Below are 25,121 nucleotides of genomic sequence, written 5' to 3'. Positions count from 1 at the left end.
TAGCAAGATATGCACATAAATTCTAATTGTTGCCAATTAGCATCAATAATTGATTATTAGCACCTAATTATTGGTGCTAATTGGTTCATTATTCAATTAAATTGAGCATGAAATTGGGTGCACCAAAATTTACACTCACAATTTTGAGGGCCATATGTAGAATCCGGGGGTTTAAATGTCTTTATTAATCCAAGAGGACTCAACAGTCAAACAACACATTTAACAAACAGAAACAATAATGTTTAAAAGTACAGCATATTATCTCCTTCCCACCACCCCTCATATACCCAACCTATCCCCTTTGTACCCAGAGGTATTAGATCTTGACTGAGGCATCAGTTTCCATCAAAATCATTTAAGATAAGACTGTGAGTTCTTGATGGAAGCACCTGTACATAGGGTTCCCACACTTGCAGGAAGCCAGTGGCGTACCAAGGGGGGGCGGTGGGGGCGGTCCGCCCCAGGTGCACGCCGCTGGGGGGTGCCACGGCGCGCGCCTGCTCCTCCGAGTTCGTTAAACTTCGTTCGTTCGCTGCAGCTCCCTCTGCCCCGGAACAGGATACCAAGTGACAGGAACCTGGATTACTCTTCTGTTTGCTGCCTGCCTGTAAAGACCCTGCTTGTACCTGGATTACTCTTCTGTTTACTGCCTGCCTGTAAAACCCTGCTTGGACCTGGTTACTCTCTTGTCTGCTGCCTGCCTGGATATCCTGCCTGGACCTGGCTACTCGCTTGTCTGCTGCCTGCCTGAATATCTTGCCTGGACCTGATGACTCCCGGGTCAATTACCCGCCTGTATACCTTTCTGGACCCAAGACACTCCTTAGCCTACTGCCTGTCACTCTGTTGTGACCCGCTCCTGAACTTCTTCCTTCTGCTCTCCTCTGGCTGGTCTCTCTGGGCGCCTCTTTCCTGGCCTCTCAGTATAAGTCCCGTCGGCCGCCCGCACCTGGGGGCTCAACCCTCGGGGAACCGCGGTCACCACAGGTGAACTTTGGGGTTGCTCGGCTGCCAAGCAAAACCCGGGTCCGTGTCTTTTCACACCTGGCAGTTCACTGCTCGGCACAGGAACTCACCATATCTGACAACCAGACACCAGTTCGAGTGAGGTTCGATTACAACGTGGGGAAGTTGGAGGAGAGGGTTCGGTGGTTCCCTCTCAAGAAGGCAGCCTTGCGGTGAATGAGATGGGGGATCGAGGAGTTGTGGAATGGGAACTGACAGGTGAATTTCCTGAGTCTACATCTACAGTGTCTATGCCTGATTTTCTCCAAAAAAAAGCCTACTGAGGTAACATTGGATTCCCTATGGTTTTTGATTTCGGATCTGGGAAAGACTTTGTATTCACAAACTGCTGGTCTTACAGAGAGACTTTCCAAAGTAGAATTGAGAGTAGAGAAAGTTGAAACAGAGGTGAAGGAATTGTCTTCTCGTGTGGATCAAATTAATAAGTGCTCAGAATTTACAGACTTTATTTGTTAAAGATATATCTAATTTGAGAAACAAATGTGAGACTCTTGAAAATTTTGCAAGGAGTAACAATCTTCGCTTCTTAAATTTTCCAAGGGTTTTCACAGTCATACCCCTGGAAATTTTGGCTATACTGGAGAATACATTTCCTCCTTCCTCATAAGTTTATTACCTACCAAGGAAAGTAGAGGAACAGCAACAAGCTTCCTTAGATGTTTCAGCTATATTGAATATCTCGGATTCAGAAGTAGCCACCCCAGCCACATTGGTGGCTTCGGTGGCATTATCTCCTGACAAACAATGGTTGTTGAGAATGTTTTTTTAAAAATAGAGAAAAATTGTTTCTAGGCTTTATGATTCAAATTTTCCCAGACGTATCGAGAGACATTCAATGTAGACGTAAACAGATTCTGTTATTAAAACCTGGAGTTCTTCAAATAGGTGGAACCTTTTTTTAAGGTATCCATGTAAGTGTATTATTAGATATAAAACTCTTAAATATGTTTTCTTCAAACCTTCTCATCTGTCAGCCTTTCTAGCAACTAGAAGAACTACAGGAAATTAAGATGAGCTCTTTATTTAATTAGTATCTAACATGTCAGGAAATAGTTTCAAAAACACAGGTAGGAGGAACTCCATAAAGGGTACGATTATAAAGACAGTGAAAGGGAGCAGGCGGAAGAGGTCAACACATGTCCTCATCAGCCTTCGCCTCTCCCTCCTGGTTAACACCTGCCCTCCTGGTAATAACTGCCACACCATTCTGGCTGCGACCTGGGTGTCAATCCACAGCAAGCGGAATCCATGGTAGTAATGCTTCAGTTCATCCACAATTTTCTGCCATAAAGACTTTACCACTGAAACATGTCTATCGTTGTCTGGCTGGGGTTTAACCTTCTCTAAAGGCTATTGCCTTTAATATTTTCTTGTTTTTTCCCCTCTAGTTAGCTCTTGGATCCTGATATTGTGGACTTGAGTGGTTGTTTAAATTTTCTTCGTGGAAAAATGTACTTTTGATTTCCTCTGTAACACTTCTCTGTAAAGCGGAATTGCTTGGAAAGTAGTGTTAAACTTTATAAATGAAAAAAAAAAGATGATCTTGACAACAAAAATTGTTTCTTAGTTAAAAACTAGTTTCCACTAATGATGAACATTCACAGAAAACATGTCCCATCACCCAAGACTTAGCTGCAGCATTTCTGATGAGAAATACTGCTGGATCCTGGTGTATGCATCCCTTCCAGAAAGATTTGGGCATGTATTACTGTATTGTATAGAACAGTGTGTAAAAATGAGCAAAATATGCAAAGAGAGTTTCTGCTGTTTCTAGCAGGTACAATAATTTTTAATGCTGTTTTACTTATTTCAGATTTTATGTTTATGTTTATGTTATATGTTCATAGGGGAAGCTTTCAAATAAATTGCATTTCTGTCAAATTTTTAAAAATTCACACATATAGGCATAAACATTTGCAAGTATTTTTTTTTTTATAGAGAATTAACTTTATTGTCATCATAAAGAAAAAAGCAGGCATTTAGGCTCCAATGAAAACCACAATACAGCATTGGAAATAACAAAGCAGCTTCTGGAGCACTGACAAATATATTTTGAAAATAACCCACCCCCCTTCACAGATCCTCGAAAATTCCACCAGCCCCCACAACACCTCTTAGATCTTCTCCCCACCCCCATCCCCTAACAAAAGCTAATGTAAATCTACTTTGCTATTGTTTTTGACAAACCAAGATGGCTGCTGCAGGGGGAACTGGCTTCAACTTTATAGTCATACCTTCTCCTGTGGACCAGATAAGCTCATGCCTTGTCCCCTCATTTAACCTCAAGGAGACAGCGATAAGAGTGTTCAGTTTTGGCATAGTATAAGTCATCACAAGAACAAAATATAAGAAAACCAATGGACTGCATTAGGGGCTTACAGCCCTTGTAGTTATGTTTAAACAAAAGAGATCTGCCTGAAACAAAATATTTATTTTTATTTTTGTAGAAGTGGACGACTGTAATGTAGCAACTACTGGACTGCCAAGACAACCTCAGCCCTCGTGCATAACACTTATGAACTTTTGCCTTACCTGTGGCATGCTCCATATTTGAATAACTACTGGACTTTTGTGTACTTTTGCATTGTGGACTTTTGTACTAGCAGGATTTTCTATTTGTACCAGAACCCCAGCTTTTATATAATGAGCCTACTAAACATGTGTAGTTTGGATTTTTTACTAGTAGTACTTATTCGTTAACCAGCAGCCAGATAACAAGTTGTAGTAGTCAGCAATTTAGGATTGTAGGGAAGGCAGCGGGCTCTGCCAATGCAGTCTTGTGATCTATGCATAGAGGCTGTATTGTGTGAACGTGCTGGAACACTACAATAAGTTACATTTTCTTGCAAAGTAACAATTTCTATGAAAGCTATGAAACTGATATATCTTTTCTCTGTGAGAACTACAGAATTACTAATGTATTGCGCATGTGCATGTACTGCGCATGTGTATGTGTGACGTATGGTGTGTTTTATGCGCATGATCACTAATTTGTATAAGACCGAATGTCAGATGACGCTCAGGAGGCAGTATCCTGAGACTGAACTCAGTACTGTTCATTGCTAGCAATAAAGGTGTCCTGCTTTCAGAATCATTTGCCTCTTGTCTCTTGATTCACTTAGCCAAGGGCCTGTTTCATTTTGACTTATAAAACCACTTGCCCCGAAACATGTTCAAAACAGAATAATCCATTTGTGTATCTAAAAGGTAAACTTCTACAAAACAGATGAAAATATGATTCCATGTGCCCCAGTAAAAGGAGAGTTTAATTCTACTTCCATTTAATTTCAAATATATTCCATCATCTTTATAAACACTAGGCTTCCTAAGGCCGATTACAACAACAGTTAAGATAAACCCATCAGGAAACAGAATATCCTCACTGAAATCTGGCCATCTGTATTGTATAGAAGAACAGTGAAGAAAAATTAGCACAAAACTACTGAGTTTATAATTGTTGTTTCTACTAGCTACAATAATTTTTGAAGCTGTTTTAGAGATATTCAATTGTTATTTCTTTTCTGCTCCACCTTTTAAGGCACTGCCTATCCAACTGAAACAGCTTTAGACATGTTACAGATGGACCAACAATAAAGTACAAGAAGTTCTGAGAGAAGAGGACATCTCTGTGGATAAGTGACATTATTTTATTCTGATCTTGGTAACTTAAAGATTAGGGTTTAAAAGAGGAATTGTAGGATTAAAAACTGGTTAAAGGATAGAAAACAGAGTAGGGTTAAATGGTCAGTATTCTCAATGGAGAAGGGTAGATAGTGGGGTTCCTCAGGGGTCTGTGCTGGGACCATTGCTTTGTAACATATTTATAAATAACCTAGAGATGGGAGTAACTAGTGAGGTAATTAAATTTGCTGATGACACAAAGTTATTAAAAGTTGTTAAATCGTGAGAGGATTGTGAAAAATTACAAGAGGACTTTACGAGACTGGGAGACTGGTCATCTAAATGGCAGATGATGTATAATGTGAGCAAGTGCAAAGTGATGCATGTGGGAAAGAGGAACCCAAACTACAGATACATAATGTAAGGTTCCATGTTAGGAGTCACCGACCAAGAAAGGGATCTCGGTGTCGTGGCTGATAATACGTTGAAATCCTCTGCTCAGTGTGCTGCGGCGGCTAAGAAAGCAAATTGAATGCTAGGTATTATTAGAAAAGGAATGGAAAACAAAAGTGAGGACATTATAATACCTTTATATCAGTACATGGTGCGACCGCACCTCGAATATTGTGTTCAATTCTGGTCGCCGCATCTCAAAAAAGATATAGTGGAATTAGAAAAGGTACCGAGAAGGGCGACGAAAATGATAAAGGGGATGGGACGACTTCCCTATGAGGAAAGGCTGAAGTGTCTAGGGCTCTTCAGCTTGGAGATGAGATGTGTGAGGGGGAGATATGATAGAGGTCTATAAAATAATGAGTGGAGTGGAATGGGTAGACATGAATAGTTTGTTTACTCTCGCCAAAAATACTAGGACTAGAGGGCATGCGATGAAGCTACAAAGTAGTAAATTTAATAGAATCAGAGAAAAGTTTTCTTCACTCAACGTGTAATTAAACTCAAATTTGATGCCAGCGAATGTGGACAGCTTCCTAAAGGAAAAGTCCATAGACCATTATTAAATTGACTTGGGGAAAATCCACTGCTTATTTCTGGGATAAGCAGCATAAAATGTGTTGAGCTTTTTTGGGATCTTGCCAGGTATTTGCAGCCTGGCCACTGTTGGAAACAGGATGCTGAGCTTGGTGGCCTTTTGGTCTGTCCAGTGTGGCAATACTTATGTGCTTATGCACTTATGTGGATGCAGCAGCTCACAGACTTGCTTGCTTTGTTTTGAGTGAACAGCAATGACGGCTGCGCGGGGGAGTGAAGATTAACCAAACTGGCTTCCTTGCTTACAGTGGAGTAGACTAGATGGCTCACTTCCACTCCAGTCTATTACACCTCCTTGTTTAACTTCCTACAAGATTCGCGCTGCATACTGTAAGCAGCTGCGACCGTCAAAACAAAGAAACGCTCCTTCCGTCATTAAACCTTGTTTTAACCTCGAGAAAGCCAGCTCCCGCTAAGTCACGCCCCCTGTGACGTAACATTACCTCGGGCTCGCCGCTTTTAAGGAGGACGAGATTGGCACGCAAAACCCCCAGCGTTAAATACATCAACAGTATTCTTAAAAAAAAAAAAAAAAAATCGGAGGAAATATGTAAAACGGCCTTGTCATATTATTTCCAGGCAGCCCGCGGAATCTGCGACTGTGAATAGCAAGATTCGTTCTGAGGCGGGAAGATGGCGGCTCCCAAGAAACAGTGAGTGTGAGAGGCAGGAGGCCAAAGCCTTTGGGCGGGGGGTTGATAAGAAACGGGGAGCAGAGGTTGGGGGGAAAAAACGTGGCTCGCGGCTTGGGTGGAAAGCTCGGAGTGGCCGAGCTCATCTGACGATCCGTGTGTTTTACCGTGACAGGAGGAGGACAGGGCCCACCGAGCGTGGTGTGATGATGAAGACCAACCTGTCTCCGGGCTTTATTTAAAGGCAGCACTAAAAATCCCATAATGCCAACAGTGGCCTAAAGAGTGCATGTCTTGGTCGTTCATTGGATTGGTTTTGCACATTATGATTTTTGTTTAATGTTCTCGGCGTCATCCCAGATTCTAAAACTAAAAGCATCTGTAAAAAGGTTTTAATGCCAACATTGAATAAAATGAGCATTTTAGTAGCACAGTCTCTTTTATAAGTATTGCTGACTGTGGACGTTTCATGTTTGTATCTCTTATCTCTGCTTCTAAGCAATCAGAAAATCATGTAGGAATTTATAAACCGTGGTTATTCATAACAATAGCACAATACACCTTTTTCAGAACATTATAAATATATTTGGGGCTATCCAAATGCCACATGCAAGGTCTCCAGCTCAGGCCCCGTTGGCTTTGCTGTGTTACTCCTGACTAGGAGGAAGTTGTCATTGCTTGAGGATGGAACTTAAAAAGATCTATTGGGTGGATTCAGGAGCTGTGAGTGTAGAGCTCTATACCAGGAGGGAATATAAAAAAAGGGGGGAGGGGATTCCCCAGGTAGCTGAAAATAACTGCTAATAGTGGCAGCCTCTAGGTCTGATTGAGCCTAAAGAAACAGGAGGACACTGTTGGGGCAAAACACTGAAATCTTTTGTGTCTGACTCATTTGTCTTCATCTTTAGTTTATAGAAATAAAGGTCACTATAAAAAGATATCACCTGCAGTTTGTTTATAGAAATACAGGGCACTTTATTTCTATAAACAAACTGCAGGTGATATCTTTTTATTGAGTTAACAATACATTTAGATAATCCAATAAACTGGAACCACCTGCAGATTGTTTGCTGATTCTTCAGTGGATTCATATAGTGACCATGTTTTTTAAAAAGTTTTTAATCTTTCTCATGGTCATGTAAAGTTTTATAGCATCTTCCTTTTTTTCCCCCTTCCCAACCTTGTCTTTTCTCTTTATTCTTAAAACCACAATTCTCTCTTTTAGTTCTTTATTGTATGTTTTTCTCCTTCCCTTTTCCTCTTAATCTTTCCATCTGGATTGCAGGTTCAGGATTCCTTAGCTGAGGCCTCTCTTTAGGGCTCTGGAGAACAGTGTTGCCATATAAAAAAAAAAATTCCCACCCAAAACAGCCCAAAAACCGCACACACCCCACCCCCAACGTCATCACCCCACCCCCGCTATCATCAGCCCCGCCCCCACCGTCATTGCCCCGCCCAATATGTCACCTCGTCCCGCCCAATACGTCACCAAACCCCGCCTCTGTCGCCATTAGCCCCACCCCCGCCGGCCGAAAAACCGCCCAAAACCCGCACGGAAAAAAAAACCAAGCCCAAAAAACCGCAACCCGCCGCGGGCAAAAGTTTCCCGCGGCGGGTTGCGGAAAACCGCCCAATTGGGCGGGAAAACCGCCCATCTGGCAACCCTGGTGGAGAAGGGGAAGGGAGTCATGGTGGACCTTGTGTGAGTGAGCTTTGAGATGCCCATTGACCCCTCCCCCCATTCTATAGCTGGTTGCCCACATATATGTGCCCCTTGTGCATGTAAATTTATGGAATACTAACACTTTTGTGGGTGAGTGTGCATTTACACATGTTAAGTGCTAGCAGGGTGCCCAAAAAATAAGGGTGTGTAAGTGGCATGCAAGGGGGGGGGGGGGGCACACACCTGGGCAGAGCAGAGGTGGGGCTCCAACTTCTATATGTAACTTACAGAATACTGTAAGTTGCATGTGCCCTTTCCTCATTTAGACACCTGCAGTTACTCCAGATCTTTTGCTGCTGTAACTGCAGACATGTAAATGATAGGCATTATAATGGAATCTCTGTGCCCAGATGCTTTTACAGCCCGAGGGCCCAGTGCAGTTGGGGGGCCCAGTACCTCCTCCCCATACTTCCAACATCTTCCCCCCCCCCCCCCCCCCCCACACACACACTTCCAAACTTCCTTTCTCTGTACAGGGCCCCAGCTATTTGCTGCTGACCAGAACCTTATCGCTGCTGCAGCCCGTCCCTTTCTGTCATAACTTCCTGCTTCCGTAAGGGTGGGCTACAACAGAGAGGTTTCGGTAAGCAGCAGACAGCCAGGGCCCTGTACAGAGAAAGAGATTTTGCGATAAATGCAAGGAGAGAGAGCTAGATCCAGGTACAGAGGATAAGTTGGCCTTGGGAGGAGGAGAGATGATGGATCTGGAAAGGGAGGGAAGGGGCAGATATAGTGGAGCTACAGAGGGAGAAAGTATGAGAGGGAGGGATGTGGGACCCGGGGGCGGCCAGGAGGTATATGGGACCTGGGGGCTGAGATCCCTGTCGGTCTGCACCTGGTTTCACTGCGTTGCACTGAGGTGCCTAGTTACAGAATTGTCCCTGAATGTGTATCATCAGCTTAGTACAGGTGAAATGGGAAGAATGAATGGTTATTTTCCTGCTACTCATTCTTATACATAGTGTCTTGTAGTTTACAGTGTATCAAGATAAAGAATTTGATTCTTTAAGTCCAGGAAAGAACCACTTACAAATAATTGTACAGCTGTTAATCTTTGACTATAGAAATTATTGGACTTGCAGGTGTGTCCCAGGAAGCCTGTGGTGTAATTGCAGTGAGTACAGATAAAATAGGATTCTAACTCCTTCAGCAGATTATCTGCAAACACAGCATCGCTGTGTCAAGGTGACAGTCACCTGATTTCTCCTGATACTAGTAGTTTTGCCTCTCCTAGATTTAAACAAGGGCTTTGCAAATTATTTTTAAAGAGATGCAAAATACCACCTTTGACATTGTTCTTTTGTAGTATAGTACACCAGAGTCAGGCTTCTGTTCATTTTGTAGCCTCACAACTGCATGTTACTGTAGGAAGGGAAGGGGATTTGGCTTTTTCCCATGCCTTTTTTAAGTAGTAAATCAAGGCTATTTAGGTACAGTAGGTATTTCCCTGCTTCAGCAGGCTGGAAGATGAGGTGACGCCCAAGATCACAAGGAGCATCAGTGGGATTTGAACCCTAGCTTTCCTGGTTCTTAAGCCACTGTGCTACTAGTTCTTCACTCTAGAGAGCACCTGCTGTAATTCTCATATTGTGGAAGAAAGGTGGAAGGGGGAGATACAGTGGAAACATCTAAATACATCCATGGCATAAATGCACGGGAGGATTTGGGGGGGACACCGGTGCCGGAAAGAATATTTGAAGCGGGGGAGTCGGGGAAACTAAACAAATTCTCTGTAACCTTGGAGGATGTAATAGGTCAGTTCAGCAAGCTGAAGAGTAGTAAATCACCGGGACCTGATGGTATTCATCCCAGAGTATTAATAGAACTAAAAAATGAACTTGCGGAGCTACTGTTAGAAATATGCAATCTGTCCCTAAAATCGAGTGTAGTACCGGAAGACTGGAGGGTAGCCAATGTTACTCCGATTTTTAAGAAGGGTTCCAGAGGAGATCCGGGAAATTATAGACCGGTGAGTCTGACGTCGGTGCCGGGCAAGATGGTGGAGGCTATTATTAAGAATAAAATTGCAGAGCATATACAAAAACATGGACTGATGAGACAAAGTCAGCACGGATTTAGTGAAGGGAAGTCTTGCCTCACCAATCTAATGCATTTTTTTGAGGGGGTAAGCAAACATGTGGACAATGGGGAGCCGGTTGATATTGTATATCTGGATTTTCAGAAGGCGTTTGACAAAGTGCCGCACGAAAGACTCCTGAAGAAATTGCAGAGTCATGGAATCGGAGGTAGGGTATTATTATGGATTAAGAACTTATTATGGATTAAGAACTGGTTGAAAGATAGGAAGCAGAGAGTAGGATTGCGTGGCCAGTATTCTCAGTGGAGGAGGGTAGTTAGTGGGGTCCCGCAGGGGTCTGTGCTGGGTCCGTTGCTTTTTAATGTATTTATAAATGACCTAGAGATGGGAATAACTAGTGAGGTAATTAAATTCGCCGATGACACAAAATTATTCAGGGTCGTCAAGTCGCAGGAGGAATGTGAACGATTACAGGAGGACCTTGTGAGACTGGGAGAATGGGCGTGCAAGTGGCAGATGAAGTTCAATGTTGACAAGTGCAAAGTGATGCATGTGGGTAAGAGGAACCCGAATTATAGCTAAGTCTTGCAAGGTTCCGCATTAGGAGTTACGGATCAAGAAAGGGATCTGGGTGTCGTCGTCGATGATACGCTGAAACCTTCTGCTCAGTGTGCTGCTGCGGCTAGGAAAGCGAATAGAATGTTGGGTGTTATTAGGAAGGGTATGGAGTCCAGGTGCGCGGATGTTATAATGCCGTTGTATCGCTCCATGGTGCGACCGCACCTGGAGTATTGTGTTCAGTACTGGTCTCCGTATCTCAAAAAAGATATAGTAGAATTGGAAAAGGTACAGCGAAGGGCGACGAAAATGATAGTGGGGATGGGACGACTTTCCTATGAAGAGAGGCTGAGAAGGCTAGGGCTTTTCAGCTTGGAGAAGAGACAGCTGAGGGGAGATATGATAGAAGTGTATAAAATAATGAGTGGAATGGATCGGGTGGATGTGAAGCGACTGTTCACGCTATGCAAAAATACTAGGACTAGAGGGCATGAGTTGAAGCTACAGTGTGGTAAATTTAAAACGAATCGGAGAAAATTTTTCTTCACCCAACGTGTAATTAGACTCTGGAATTCGTTGCCGGAGAACGTGGTACGGGCGGTTAGCTTGACGGAGTTTAAAAAGGGGTTAGATAGATTCCTAAAGGACAAGTCCATAGACCGCTATTAAATGGACTTGGAAAAATTCCGCATTTTTAGGTATAACTTGTCTGGAATGTTTTTACGTTTGGGGAGCGTGCCAGGTGCCCTTGACCTGGATTGGCCACTGTCGGTGACAGGATGCTGGGCTAGATGGACCTTTGGTCTTTCCCAGTATGGCACTACTTATGTACTTATGTACTATGAGGCAAGACTCTTTCAATTGATAGGGAGTTCTGGAATGAGAGGACATAGGATGGAACTGAAATAGACTTGAGTAATTTAAGGAAGTTCTTTACAGAAAGGGTGGTGGACACAAGGAATAGCCTCTTGGTTGAGGCAAAAACTGTTTCTGACTTTAAGAATGCATGGGACAAACATATAAGATCTGTAAGGGAGAGGAAGGGACAGTAGAAGGTATGAATGGGCAGACTGGACAGGCCATATGGTGCTTGATTCAGGAAATAGCCAGCAAATTGAGTGCGAGCCCCGGAGAGTCGACCTCGCACGTCCGTTTTAAAATAGACGTGTTTTTTTTCTTCGGAAAAGTTCTAATTTGTTCGGGAAGTGCTCCGGAAACCCCCTTGGGTTTCGTTTGCCCCTTCCCGTGTTTCCAGTTTTTGCCCCGGTAAGTTTTCTTTCGTCGTCGGGGTAGGCCTCTTTTCGGCCTCGGTCGAGATTTTTCTCCCTTAAAGTTTTGGTGCTCCAAATTCGTCATTTCGGATTTTGATTTCGCCGGCGTGATTTTTCCGCCCATGACATCGAAGCCTTCCAGCGGCTTCAAGAAGTGCACCCAGTGCGCCCGGGTAATTTCGCTCACTGATAGGCACTCTTCGTGTCTTCAGTGTCTGGGGGCCGAGCACCGTCCTCAGAACTGTAGTCTGTGTTCCCTGTTACAAAGGCGGACTCGGGTAGCGAGATTGGCCCAGTGGAACGTTTTGTTCTCGGGCTCTTCGTCGGCATCGGCACCGGGGTCATCGTGTGCATCGACGTCATCAGCGTCCAGACCTTCATCCTTGGCCGCCAGTGCATCGAGTGCATCGAGGCATCGGCCCTCTGCATCGGCGCCGAGACATCGGATAGCTGCATCGACGTCGGTGGTACCGGGACCTCGTCTCCTGATGTCGTCGGACGGTGGTGCATCGGGTGGAGTGCAGGTGAGGGCTGTCCATTCCCCTGCTGGTGGCGGTGAGCCTTCGGGTGGGTCTCCCCCTACCCTGAGGGCTCCTGCGGTACAGCCCCCCCGGGATCGACCTGCTTCGACCTCGGCCCTGAGGAAGCGACGGATGGATTCTACGTCCTCCTCGTCGGTGCCGGGGAGCTCCGGTGACATGCTTCGGAAGAAGTCGAAGAAGCATCGACACCGGTCTCCTCCCCGCGTCGGCACCGAGAGCTCTGGGTCGCCGAGGGAGTCGGCACCCAGCAGGCATCGGCACCGAGAGGACCGCTCACCCTCTGTTCAGGAGGTGTCGATGCGCTCCACTCTGGACAGCCCGGAACAGCCTCCACGCCCGGAACAGGTTCTGACGTCGACGCCTGCATCGACCTCCATGCCTTTCTCTGCAGCCGCTCTGAACGAGAGCCTCCGGGCCGTTCTCCCAGAGATTCTGGGAGAGCTGTTGCGCCCTACCCCTCCGGTACCGGCGATGCTTGCGCCTCCGGTACCGTAGAGCGTGGCGCCGGCTGGCCCATCGCCCGGGGTGAGGTCCCCGACGTCGGTACCGCGTGCGGTGCCGACTGCGGCCACCTCCCAGGAGGGCTCCCCGACTACGTCGGCGGAGGGAGCTTCGCCGATGCGGGCAAGGGAGTCTACCTCTCGACGCCCCCATCGTGGACGTGGCTCCACGGAGTCGAGCCGGGCGAGGTTGCAGACACAGGTCCGTGAACTTGTGTCTGACACCGAGGGTGAGGCCTCGTGGGAAGAAGAAGAAGACCCCAGATATTTCTCTGACGAGGAGTCTGAGGGTCTTCCTTCCGATCCCACTCCCTCTCCTGAAAGACAGCTTTCTCCTCCCGAGAGTCTGTCTTTCGCTTCCTTTGTCCGGGAGATGTCTACGGCCATCCCCTTCCCGGTGGTTGTGGAGGACGAGCCCAGGGCTGAAATGTTTGAGCTCCTGGACTATCCTTCTCCACCTAAGGAAGCGTCCACTGTTCCCTTGCACCATGTCCTAAAAAAGACATTGCTTGCGAACTGGACCAAGCCACTAAGTAATCCCCACATTCCCAAGAAGATCGAGTCCCAGTACCGGATCCATGGGGACCCAGAGCTGATGCGCACCCAGTTGCCTCATGACTCTGGAGTTGTGGATTTGGCCCTAAAGAAGGCTAAGAGTTCTAGGGAGCATGCTTCGGCGCCCCCGGGCAAAGACTCTAGAACCTTAGACTCCTTTGGGAGGAAGGCCTACCATTCTTCTATGCTTGTGGCCAAAATCCAGTCTTACCAGCTCTACACGAGCATACACATGCGGAACAATGTGCGGCAGTTGGCGGGCTTGGTTGATGCTCTTCCCCCTGAGCAAGCCAAGCCTTTTCAGGAGGTGGTCAGGCAGCTGAAGGCGTGCAGAAAATTCCTGGCCAGAGGGGTGTATGACACCTTTGATGTTGCGTCCAGGGCCGCTGCTCAAGGTGTGGTGATGCGCAGGCTCTCATGACTGCGTGCATCCGACCTGGAGAATAGACTCCAGCAGCGGATTGCGGACTCGCCTTGCCGTGCGGACAATATTTTTGGAGAGAAGGTCGAGCAGGTGGTAGAGCATCTCCACCAGCGGGACACCGCATTCGACAAGTTCTCCCGCCGGCAGCCTTCAGCCTCTACCTCTACAGGTAGAAGATTTTTTGGGGGAAGGAGGACTGTTCCCTACTCTTCTGGTAAGCGTAGGTACAATCCTCCTTCTCGACAGCCTGCGGCCCAGGCTAAGCCCCAGCGCGCTCGCTCTCGTCAGCAGCGTGCGCCTCAGCAAGGCCCCTCGGCTCCCCAGCAAAAGCAAGGGGCGAGCTTTTGACTGGCTCCAGCAGAGCATAGCCGACATCCAAGTGTCAGTGCCGGGCGACCTGCCGGTCGGGGGGAGGTTGAAAGCTTTTCACCAAAGGTGGCCTCTCATAACCTCCGATCAGTGGGTTCTGCAAATAGTCCGGCAAGGATACACCCTCAATTTGGCCTCAAAACCTCCAAATTGTCCACCGGGAGCTCAGTCTTACAGCTTCCAGCACAAGCAGGTACTTGCAGAGGAACTCTCCGCCCTTCTCAGCGCCAATGCGGTCGAGCCCGTGCCATCCGGGCAAGAAGGGCTGGGATTCTATTCCAGGTACTTCCTTGTGGAAAAGAAAACAGGGGGGATGCGTCCCATCCTAGACCTAAGGGCCCTGAACAAATATCTCGTAAAAGAAAAGTTCAGGATGCTTTCCCTGGGCACCCTTCTCCCCATGATTCAGCAAAACGATTGGCTATGCTCTCTGGACTTGAAGGATGCCTACACACACATCCCGATACTGCCAGCTCACAGACAGTATCTGCGATTTCAACTGGGCACACGTCACTTCCAGTACTGTGTGCTGCCCTTTGGGCTCGCCTCTGCGCCCAGGGTGTTCACAAAGTGCCTGGCTGTAGTAGCAGCGGCACTTCGCAGGCTGGGGGTTCACGTGTTCCCATATCTCGACGATTGGCTGGTGAAGAACACATCCGAGGCAGGAGCCCTGCAGTCCATGCAGATGACTATTCGCCTCCTGGAGCTACTGGGGTTTGTCATAAATTACCCAAAGTCCCATCTTCTCCCAGTGCAGAGACTCGAATTCATAGGAGCTCTGCTGGATTCTCGGACGGCTCGCACCTATCTCCCAGAGACGAGAGCCAACAACTTGCTGTCCCTCGTCTCGCGGGTGCGAGCGTCCCAGCAGATCACAGCTCGGCAGATGTTGAGATTGCTGGGCCACATGGCCTCCACAGTTCATGTGACTCCCATGGCCCGCCTTCACATGAGATCTGCTCAATGGACCCTAGCTTCCCAGTGGTTTCAGGCTGCTGGGGATCTAGAAGACGTGATCCACCTGTCCACGAGTTTTCTCGAATCCCTGTATTGGTGGACGATTTGGCCCAATTTGACTCTGGGACGTCCTTTCCAAATTCCTCAGCCACAAAAAGTGCTGACCACGGATGCGTCTCTCCTGGGATGGGGAGCTCATGTCGATGGGCTTCACACCCAAGGAAGCTGGTCCCTCCAGGAACGCGATCTACAGATCAATCTCCTGGAGTTGCGAGCGATCTGGAACGCTCCGAAGGCTTTCAGAGATCGGCTGTCCCACCAAATTATCCAAATTCAGACAGACAACCAGGTTGCCATGTACTATGTCAACAAGCAGGGGGGCACCGGATCTCGCCCCCTGTGTCAGGAAGCCGTCAGCATGTGGCTCTGGGCTCGCCGTCACGGCATGGGCCTCCAAGCCACATATCTGGCAGGCGTAAACAACAGTCTGGCCGACAGGTTGAGCAGGATTATGCAACCTCACGAGTGGTCGCTCAACTCCCGAGTGGTGCGCCAGATCTTCCAAGCGTGGGGCACCCCCTTGGTGGATCTCTTCGCATCTCGAGTGAATCACAAAGTCCCTCAGTTCTGTTCCAGGCTTCAGGCCCCCGGCAGACTGGCATCGGATGCCTTCCTCCTGGATTGGGGGGAGGGCCTGCTGTATGCTTATCCTCCCATTCCTCTGGTGGGGAAGACTTTGTTGAAACTCAAACAAGACCGAGGCACCATGATTCTGATTGCTCCTTTTTGGCCGCGTCAGATCTGGTTCCCTCTTCTTCTGGAGTTATCCTCCGAAGAACCGTGGAGATTGGAGTGTTTTCCGACCCTCATCATGCAGGACGAAGGGGCTCTTCTGCATCCCAGCCTCCGGTCCCTGGCTCTCACGGCCTGGATGTTGAGAGCGTAGACTTTGCCTCTTTGGGTCTGTCAGAGGGTGTCTCCCGCGTCTTGCTTGCTTCCAGGAAAGATTCCACTAAGAGGAGTTACTTCTTTCTGTGGAGGAGGTTTGCCGTCTGGTGTGACAGCAAGGCCCTAGCTCCTCGCTCTTGTCCTACACAGACCCTGCTTGAATACCTTCTGCACTTGTCTGAGTCTGGTCTCAAGACCAACTCTGTAAGAGTTCACCTTAGCGCAATCAGTGCATACCATTACCATGTGGAAGGTAAGCCGATCTCAGGACAGCCTTTAGTTGTTCGCTTCATGAGAGGTTTGCGTTTGTCAAAGCCCCCTGTCAAGCCTCCTACAGTGTCATGGGATCTCAATGTCGTTCTCACCCAGCTGATGAAACCTCCTTTTGAGCCACTGAATTCCTGCCATCTGAAGTACTTGACCTGGAAGGTCATTTTCTTGGTGGCAGTTACTTCAGCTCGTAGAGTCAGTGAGCTTCAGGCCCTGGTAGCCCAGGCCCCTTACACCAAATTTCATCATAACAGAGTAGTCCTCCGCACTCACCCTAAGTTCTTGCCAAAGGTCGTGTCGGAGTTCCATCTGAACCAGTCAATTGTCTTGCCAACATTTTTTCCCCGTCCTCATTCCTGCCCTGCTGAACGTCAGCTGCACACATTGGACTGCAAGAGAGCATTGGCCTTCTACCTGGAGCGGACACAGCCCCACAGACAGTCCGCCCAATTGTTTGTTTCTTTTGATCCCAATAGGAGGGGAGTGGCTGTAGGGAAACGCACCATATCTAATTGGCTAGCAGATTGCATTTCCTTCACTTACGCCCAGGCGGGGCTGGCTCTTGAGGGTCATGTCACGGCTCATAATGTTAGAGCCATGGCTGCGTCGGTAGCCCACTTGAAGTCAGCCTCCATTGAAGAAATTTGCAAAGCTGCGACGTGGTCATCTGTCCACACATTCACATCTCATTACTGCCTGCAGCAGGATACCCGACGCGACAGTCGGTTCGGGCAGTCAGTTCTTCAGAACCTGTTTGGGCTTTAGGATCCAACTCCACCCCCCGAGGGCCCTGTTTGTTCTGTTCCAGGCTGCACTCTCAGTTAGTTGGTAAATTTTTTAGGTCAATCTCAGTTATGTCCTCGCCGTTGCGAGGCCCAATTGACCATGGTTGTTGTTTTGAGTGAGCCTGGGGGCTAGGGATACCCCATCAGTGAGAACAAGCAGCCTGCTTGTCCTCGGAGAAAGCGAATGCTACATACCTGTAGAAGGTATTCTCCGAGGACAGCAGGCTGATTGTTCTCACAAACCCGCCCGCCTCCCCTTTGGAGTTGAGTCTTCCCTTGTTTCTCTTTTGCTACAATACGAGACTGGCCGGCTCGAGCCGGTTTCGGGCGGGAAGACGGCTGCGCATGCGCGGTGCGCGCGGGCGCGCGAGGGCTAGCAAAGGACTTTGCTAGGAAGATTCCGATTGGAGGGGCTGCCGTGGACGTCACCCATCAGTGAGAACAATCAGCCTGCTGTCCTCGGAGAATACCTTCTACAGGTATGTAGCATTCGCTCTAAAGAAAATTAATGCTGAACAGTATTCTATAAAGGGCATTTTGGGATTGGTGTCCTTTATAGAATAGCTCTTGCCAAACTTTGGTCATCAGGATTTACACCAACTGAAACCTGGGGGTAGGACAAGGCCTCTAGGAAGTTACTAGCAGTCAGATTTTTCATGTCTCAAAATTCCAAACTTTGGTTGGGCCCATCTGTTTTTGGTAGTCCTTATTGGAAAATGTTATTAGAAAATGATCTATCCATGATAGGGGTGTTTGTCTTCATGCCTCCAGCCTTGTGTTCAAAGATGTTGACCTCTTTACAGAACATCAAGTCTAGCGTATAGCCCTTTTCGTAGGTTGGAGATTTGATCATCTGAGCAAATCCTAGAGCTGCCATCATATCAGGGAAGGCAGCAGTGGTGGTGTCTGGAGTTTTGATGTATGTTAGTCTCCTATGAACAGTAACCTAGGGTAGCTCAGGGTTTCCTCAGTCAGTTCTTGCACAGATGATGTGTTGTTGGGAGGGGTTGTATAGACCACAAGCAGCCACAGTGGTTCCTTATCTCCATGCTGGATTAGGAGGCATTCTGATTCAGACAGGTGGAGGATGGAGAGACTGCGCAGTTTGATTGTCTCTCAGGTCAGGATTGCTACCCCTCCATTCTGCTCCCCTTGTCTTAGTTGGTGCAGGATAGTGAATCCTGTGGGGCATAATTCAGTCAATGGGACTCCTCCGCTTTCATCTAGCCAGGTCTCAGTTATTCCCAGGATGTTTAGGTGGTATTCAATGATTCGATATGAGGAAAGTTGGGTGGGATTGGGATCGGGGGGGGGGGGTGGGGGGGCGGGAAGTAACCTGTAAAACCAAAAATTTTTGAAGTCAACTTGATAGTAGATATAGAGCTGACACGTACAATGTACCAGATGTCTTGTTTGTTTAGTAGTTCCTGTTAGTTATAATATACTTTGTCCAAAATAGTATTGTACGGAACTGCATATGCTTTGTTGTGTGTTAACAATGCTTAATAAAGACTTCTATAAATTTAAAAAAAAAAATGTTAACGTGCCTGTAACACTGCTTAGTAAACAGGGCTCTAAGGCCCTCATGATCAAAAGCAAACTCTGGCGCTAGAGGCTGTTAACGCCATACTAGCGCCAGAGTTTGCAGCCGACCCATGATCAGAGCCCTCGAGCGCCTGAAACAGCGCACTCGAGGGCTCTCAGCGCAAGTAGCATGCAAATGCATGCTAAACAGGGCTTCTAGCGCAATTAGCTTGCAAATGCATGCTAATTGGCGCTTAACGCATTCATCCCCAATGATCAGCGACCAGCGCGCCAAAGATTGGGTCGCTGGTCGCAGCAAAATCAACGCCAGCTCCGAGCTGGCGTTAGATTTTGCGGATAATTGGGGAGGAATGGTGAGCCCTGTCCAGCATGCAGTTGCATGCTGGCAGGCCCCCCTTCCTCCCCCAAGGCAAACGCGAACGGGGGCTGGAGGTCCGGTGGGTCTCCAGCCCCCGAAACCCCCAGAAATCGTTGCTCCATCGACCGCTCCCTTACATGGTATATAGCCCCCCCCCCCCATCGATGGAGCAACGATTTCTTGGGGTTTCGGGGGCTGGAGACCCACCGGACCTCCAGCCCCCCCCCCCCCCATAGCTGGGTGGGAGGGGGGGAGAGGGTTTGGCCGGCGGCGGCCACAACGTTTTCTGGTGGTTTGGGGGGGGGGGGGCCTCATTGTTCGGGCCTCGGGGCAGGCTGTTTGACAGGTTTGGGCTTTTGACAGCCCAGACCTGTCAAACAAGTGCGGGAGGATTGTGCTGAGCGCATGCTCAGGCGCAATTCTCCCACACTTCAACATGATAATCAAAGATAATAGCGCTGCTTAGATTTGCATGCATTATCTTTGATCATCGATGCAGAAAAGCCCTGCGCTGTCCTGGCGCTATTTTTAGGGCGCTGTTTGGAACAGCGCAGGGCTTTTGATCATGAGGGCCCAAGTGTATTATTTAACCTGAATTGTAGGAACCTGATGTGAACATAGCCTCAGGCTATTATTGGCGCTAATGAGCTTGTTAGCCAATTTAATTGCATGCACATTTCAGGATAGCGCACAGTTTTGCACACCATTTATAGAATCCAGCCCATGGTCTTTATTTGCCATCATTTTCTCTGGTTCTGTGCTTACTACAGAATATGTTAATACTATGTATCTCGATTCGAATTTAGAGCTTTGTTCAGTAAAGCTGTTTCCCATAGGTATAGAGCAGAATTAACATCATTTTTCAGTTAGGCCTTTTTTAGAATTAAAAGAAGAAATCCTTTTTTGAGATGCATTTATTGGTAGAGAAGGTCCCTGAATGAGTTACATAGTTAAAGTTTTCCGATCTAAGTACAGCTTGCCTCTGCTCTTTTAATATTGAGGGCCTACAATTAGTGTGCGCGCTAACCATATAGGCGCCTATAGCGATATTGTAGGCGCATCAACAATTAACGCACGTACATAACGTGCCTATAACGCGGCTTAGTAAGCAGGACCCTGAATTTGGTCTTTGTCCAGCACTTGAAACGCGACTGGACTTTAAACTCTTTGATAGCTCTCCGTTCTTTTTGATGGAGATTCTTTGTTAGGTTACTTTTTAAATATATTTGTGAAGAAAGTTTCATATTCCCCTGCTTTACTATGACATTTTTGGAATAAACTTATAGGAAGTCAGCTGAGGAATCTCATTCGTGCTAGGCTTGTTTAGAGCTGTACTGAATAGCATATTTTACTATTTGGCCAAATACGAATAATGACAAATATTATTCGGCTGGATACGAATAATAGACATTGAGCTTTAACACAAAAAATAAATGAAGCAATGTGAAATCAGAGCTCAAGTGTATTCAGGGCACTATTCAGGGCCGAATGAAATATGAATATTTTGTACAGCTCTACTTTTAATATTTTAGTTCTCTGCCCATGCTGTTTCTTATCTGGAGCATATGCTATGATAACATCTCTCAAAATGGTCCTTCCTTGTCAGTTTGCATTTTGATTGCTTTTTTAGAATAATCCCTAGCTCCAAAGAGGCAAAAGCAATAAAACCTGTTAGTTTCTACTTTGTGTGTCCAGTTTTATTTGTATTTTTTAAATGATCATCCTGCCAGTATAATTTTTACAATGTTTTATTTCACTGTTCCCTCATATGCTTGCAGTACATAAACCTCTGCCATTATCTTTTGCTTCTGGCTTTTCCAGGAACATTTTCTATTAAGCTCAGAATTATTTTATTTACAGAAGGGAACCCGTGCATTCAGTTCTGAGGGTTTTTCTTTTTTCTTTTTTTTTTACTGCTTTCTATTTCAGCTAAATTGAAACCAGAGCTGGAACTTTTTTTTTTTTTTTTGGCAACGCTCCAGGGATTTTTCTCCTATTGTTTGTCTTTCCCCCCCCCCCCACCATCTCTTTCTTCCAACTTACCTAGTTTAGTTACTTCAGTGACAGTCCTTGATCCTGCTACTGGACGTTACCCTTAACCAGTGATCATAACTCCCCTCCCACCCCAGGAGCCGTGAAGGCTGCCTTTACAACATCGCTGACCCTGGTAGCAGAAGACTTCTCAGACTGAACTGGGTTTCTTCTGCAAGGTAGTGCACAGTACTGCCACCGATCTACTGGGCTGACTTTCACAAATTCTACATTTGGGTCAAAACTTTCTTTTGGATGCTTCCAATGTGGTAACACTAGAAGCAGGAGTCTGCTGCAGGGGCGTAGGCAGACAGCAGAATTTGGGTGAGTCTAGGCAAGAAGCGGGTGGGCACCAAATGTTCTCCCCCCCCCCCTCACCAAAAAAATATCTCAGCTGGTGGGAAAATGCTTCTCTCCACCTTGGTAGTCTGCAGCAGGCGTGCGCTAAAAACTGAGCATGCGCAGGTGGCAGTATTGTGGAGAGCAGCATTTTCATTACCATCACTACTACTACTACTACTTGACATTTCTATAGCGCTACTAGGGTTATGCAGCGCTGTACAATTTAACAAAAAAGGGGGGGCAGTCCCTGCTCAAAGGAGCTTACAATCTAAAGGACGAAATGACAAGTTGGGGTAGTCTGGATTTCTTGAATAGTGGTTAGGTGCCGAAGGCGACATTGAAGAGATGGGCTTTTAGCAGGGATTTGAAGATGGGCAGGGAAGGGGCCTGGCGTATGGGCTCAGGGAGATTATTCCAAGCATGGGGTGAGGCGAGGCAGAAAGGGCGGAGCCTGGAGTTGGCGGTGGTGGAGAAGGGTACTGAAAGGAGGGATTTGCCTTGAGAGCGGAGGTTATGGGTAGGAACGTAAGGGGAGATGAGGGTAGAGAGGTAGGGAGGGGCTGCAGATCGAGTGCATTTGTAGGTTAGGAGGAGAAGCTTGAACTGTATGTGGTACCTGATCGGAAGCCAGTGAATTGATTTGAGGAGAGGGGAGATGTGAGTATATCGGTCCAGGCGGAAGATAAGACGTGCAGCAGAGTTCTGAACGGACTGAAGGGGGGATAGGTGGCAAAGTGGGAGGCCAGTGAGGAGTAGGTTGCAGTAGTCGAGGCGAGAGGTAATGCGAGAGTGGATGAGAGTTCGGGTGGTGTGCTCAGAGAGGAAAGGGCGAATTTTGCTAATGTTGTAAAGGAAGAAGCGACAGGTCTTGGCTATCTGCTGGATATGTGCAGAGAAGGAGAGGGAGGAGTCGAAGATGACACCAAGGTTGTGGGCCGATGAGACAGGGACGATGAGGGTGTTGTCAACTGAGATAGAGAGTGGAGGGAGAGGAGAAGAGGGTTTGGGTGGGAAGACAATAAGTTTGGTCTTGGCCATGTTCAGCTTCAGGTGGCGGTTGGACATCCAGGCAGCAATGTCGGACAAGCAGGCCGATACTTTGGCCTGGGTTTCCGTAGTGATGTCAGGTGTGGAGAGGTAAAGCTGGGTGTCATCAGCATAAAGACTGGAAACCATGAGATGAGATCAGCAAGCCCAGGGAAGAGATGTAGATTGAAAAAAGAAGGGGTCTAAGTACAGATCCTTGAGGAACTCCAACAGAGAGCGGGATGGGGGTGGAGGAAGAGCCATGAGAGTGTACTCTGAAGGTGCGGTGGGAGAGATGAGAGGACAGAGCCCTGGAACCCAAAAGAGGACAGTGTGGCGAGAAGTAAGTTGTGATTGACAGTGTCAAAAGCGGCAGATAGGTCGAGGAGGATGCGGATGGAGTAGTGACCTTTGGATTTGGCAAGGAACAGGTCATTGCAGACAGTGCCGTTTCTGTTGAGTCTAGGGGGCGAAAGCAGGATTGAAGCAGATCAAGGATGGCATGAGAGGAGAGAAAATCAAGGCAACAGCTGTGAACGGCGCATTCAAGTATCTTGGAAAGGAAGGGTAGGAGGGAAATGGGGCGGTAGTTGGAGGGACAGGTAGGGTCAAGTGATGGTTTTTTGAGCAGAGGTGTGACTACAGCGTGCTTTAAGGTGTCCGGGACAGTTGCAGTGGAGAGAGAGAGGTTGAGGATATGACAGATGGGGGGGGGGGGGGGGGTGACAGTAGGAGAGATGGTGTTAAGTAAGTAGGTGGGGATGGGATCCGAGGAGCAGGTGGTGCATTTTGAGGAGGAAAGAAGATGGGCGGTTTCCTCTTTGGTGATCTCAGGAAAGGAGGAGAAGGAGGCATGGGTAGGTTGGTTGAGGGAGTGGGCTGTAGGGTGAAGAGGAGGAGATGGTTTGGTGGTGAATTCGAGGTTGATCTTCTACACCTTGTCGCGGAAGTAGTCAGCCAGTGATTGAGGAGAAAGTGAGGGGGGGTGGGAGCGGAGGGCACTTTGAGGAGGAAGTTGAGGGTGGCGAAGAGACGACGAGGGTTAGAGCTGAGGGAATTAGTCAATTGAGTGTAATAGTCCTGTTTGGCGAGGAATAGGGAGGACTGGAAGGAGGATAGCATGAATTTGTAGTGAATGAAATCAGTATGGGTGCGAGATTTCCTCCAGAGGCGTTCAGCCGATCGGGCGCAGGAACAAAGGTAGCGGGTGCAAGGGGTCAGCCAGGGCTGGGGATTAGTACGCCTAGTGGGACGGGAGATGGCTGGTGCAAGGGCATCCAGTGCAGAGGAGAGAGTGGCATTGTAAGTGGAGACGGCCTTGTCAACAGACTTGGAGGACAAGATGGAAGGGAGGAGATCAGAGACACTAGAGGATAAAGTGGGAGGGTCGACAGCCTGGAGATTCCTGGAAGTAGTGGTTAATATATGGCGGGACTGAGGGGGGGGGGGTGATGAAGTGTGAAGGTGATCAGGTGATGGTCAGAGAGAGGAAGAGCTGAGGCGCAGAAATTGGAGGGTGAGCAGGTAGAGGAGAGGACAAGATCAAGACAGTGGCCAGATTGGTGAGTAGGGGTGGTGGAGCTCAACTGGAGGTTGAAGGAGGATGTTAGAGTGAGGAACTGAGAAGCCTATGTGTCGGATGGGTTATCGGTGTGTATGTTAAAATCTCCAAGAATGAGGGATGGGGATGAGGGCTCAAGAAAGACAGAGAGCCATGCGTCAAAGTCGGTGAGGAAGGAGGGGAGGGACTTGTTGGGGGTCGGTATATGACTGCAACTCTGAGTGGCATCGGGTAGAATAGACGGATAGAGGGGGAAGTCTTCCGCTGGCAGAGCTTGGGATCCCCACAGCTACTGCTAAACATGTGGTACTGTTGGGTGGGCCTGAGCCCTAAGTGGGTGGGCCCCGGCCCACCTGTGGCTACGCCACTGGTCTGCTATGCAGACATAACGGGGCACTTGTGACGGCAGATAAAGACTGAACGATCCATCCAGTCTGCCCAACAGTCACATCCATTATCAATTCAAGATTAAAATCAACAATGATTGTGAGATTATATACTTGTTCATGGTCGTCCGTTGGTGTTTCTGGGTTATAGACCATAGAAGTCCACCTGGCTCTGTCCTTATGTTCCAACTACTGGAGTTGCCGTCAAAGCCCACTCCATAATCCAGCCTATCCGAATCTGGTGTTTGCAGCAACATGAACACACTTAGCCCTAGTGCACTGCAGCCAATTAATTTATTGCTGCAAATTTATAGCCATGCTAATCCAGAAAAAATCGTTCTTTTGGATTATAATCATTACTTCTATAATAAAATATATAATGCATAAATAATCAGTACAAAAAACACACAGAGAAAATCTAAACATATTTAAACCCCCAGTTTCTAAACGTTCCCTGTGCTTCTGTTTAAAGCATTTACATATTTTGCACCTGCTGTATATTTGAGCAGCCGAGGGGAGAGGGGACAGACGGCACCTATACGTGCTGCCCTCCACCCACGTACAGGGAATACCTCTTTGTAACCTGGCTTAAAGGATGTATGC

The 25,121-nt window shown here is 47.5% G+C and overlaps 1 protein-coding gene across 1 annotated transcript in view; it reads left to right on the top strand.

Moving 5' to 3' along the window:
• Positions 1 to 6,154: 6,154 nt before the first annotated feature.
• The window catches only part of NSRP1 (nuclear speckle splicing regulatory protein 1), a 91,075-nt gene continuing 72,108 nt past the window's right edge, over positions 6,155 to 25,121 (top strand). Inside the window, exon 1 of the mRNA XM_030185702.1 lies at positions 6,155 to 6,350. Coding sequence (XP_030041562.1) covers positions 6,331 to 6,350 — 20 coding nt within the window. The 5' untranslated portion in view covers positions 6,155 to 6,330. The remainder of the gene's footprint in view (positions 6,351 to 25,121) is intronic.

The sequence above is a fragment of the Microcaecilia unicolor genome, chromosome 13, assembly GCF_901765095.1.
Source record: "Microcaecilia unicolor chromosome 13, aMicUni1.1, whole genome shotgun sequence".
Lineage (NCBI taxonomy): Eukaryota > Metazoa > Chordata > Amphibia > Gymnophiona > Siphonopidae > Microcaecilia > Microcaecilia unicolor.
The sequence above is the reverse complement of the archived record's forward strand: the minus strand, read 5'-3'. Positions and strand labels throughout refer to the sequence as shown.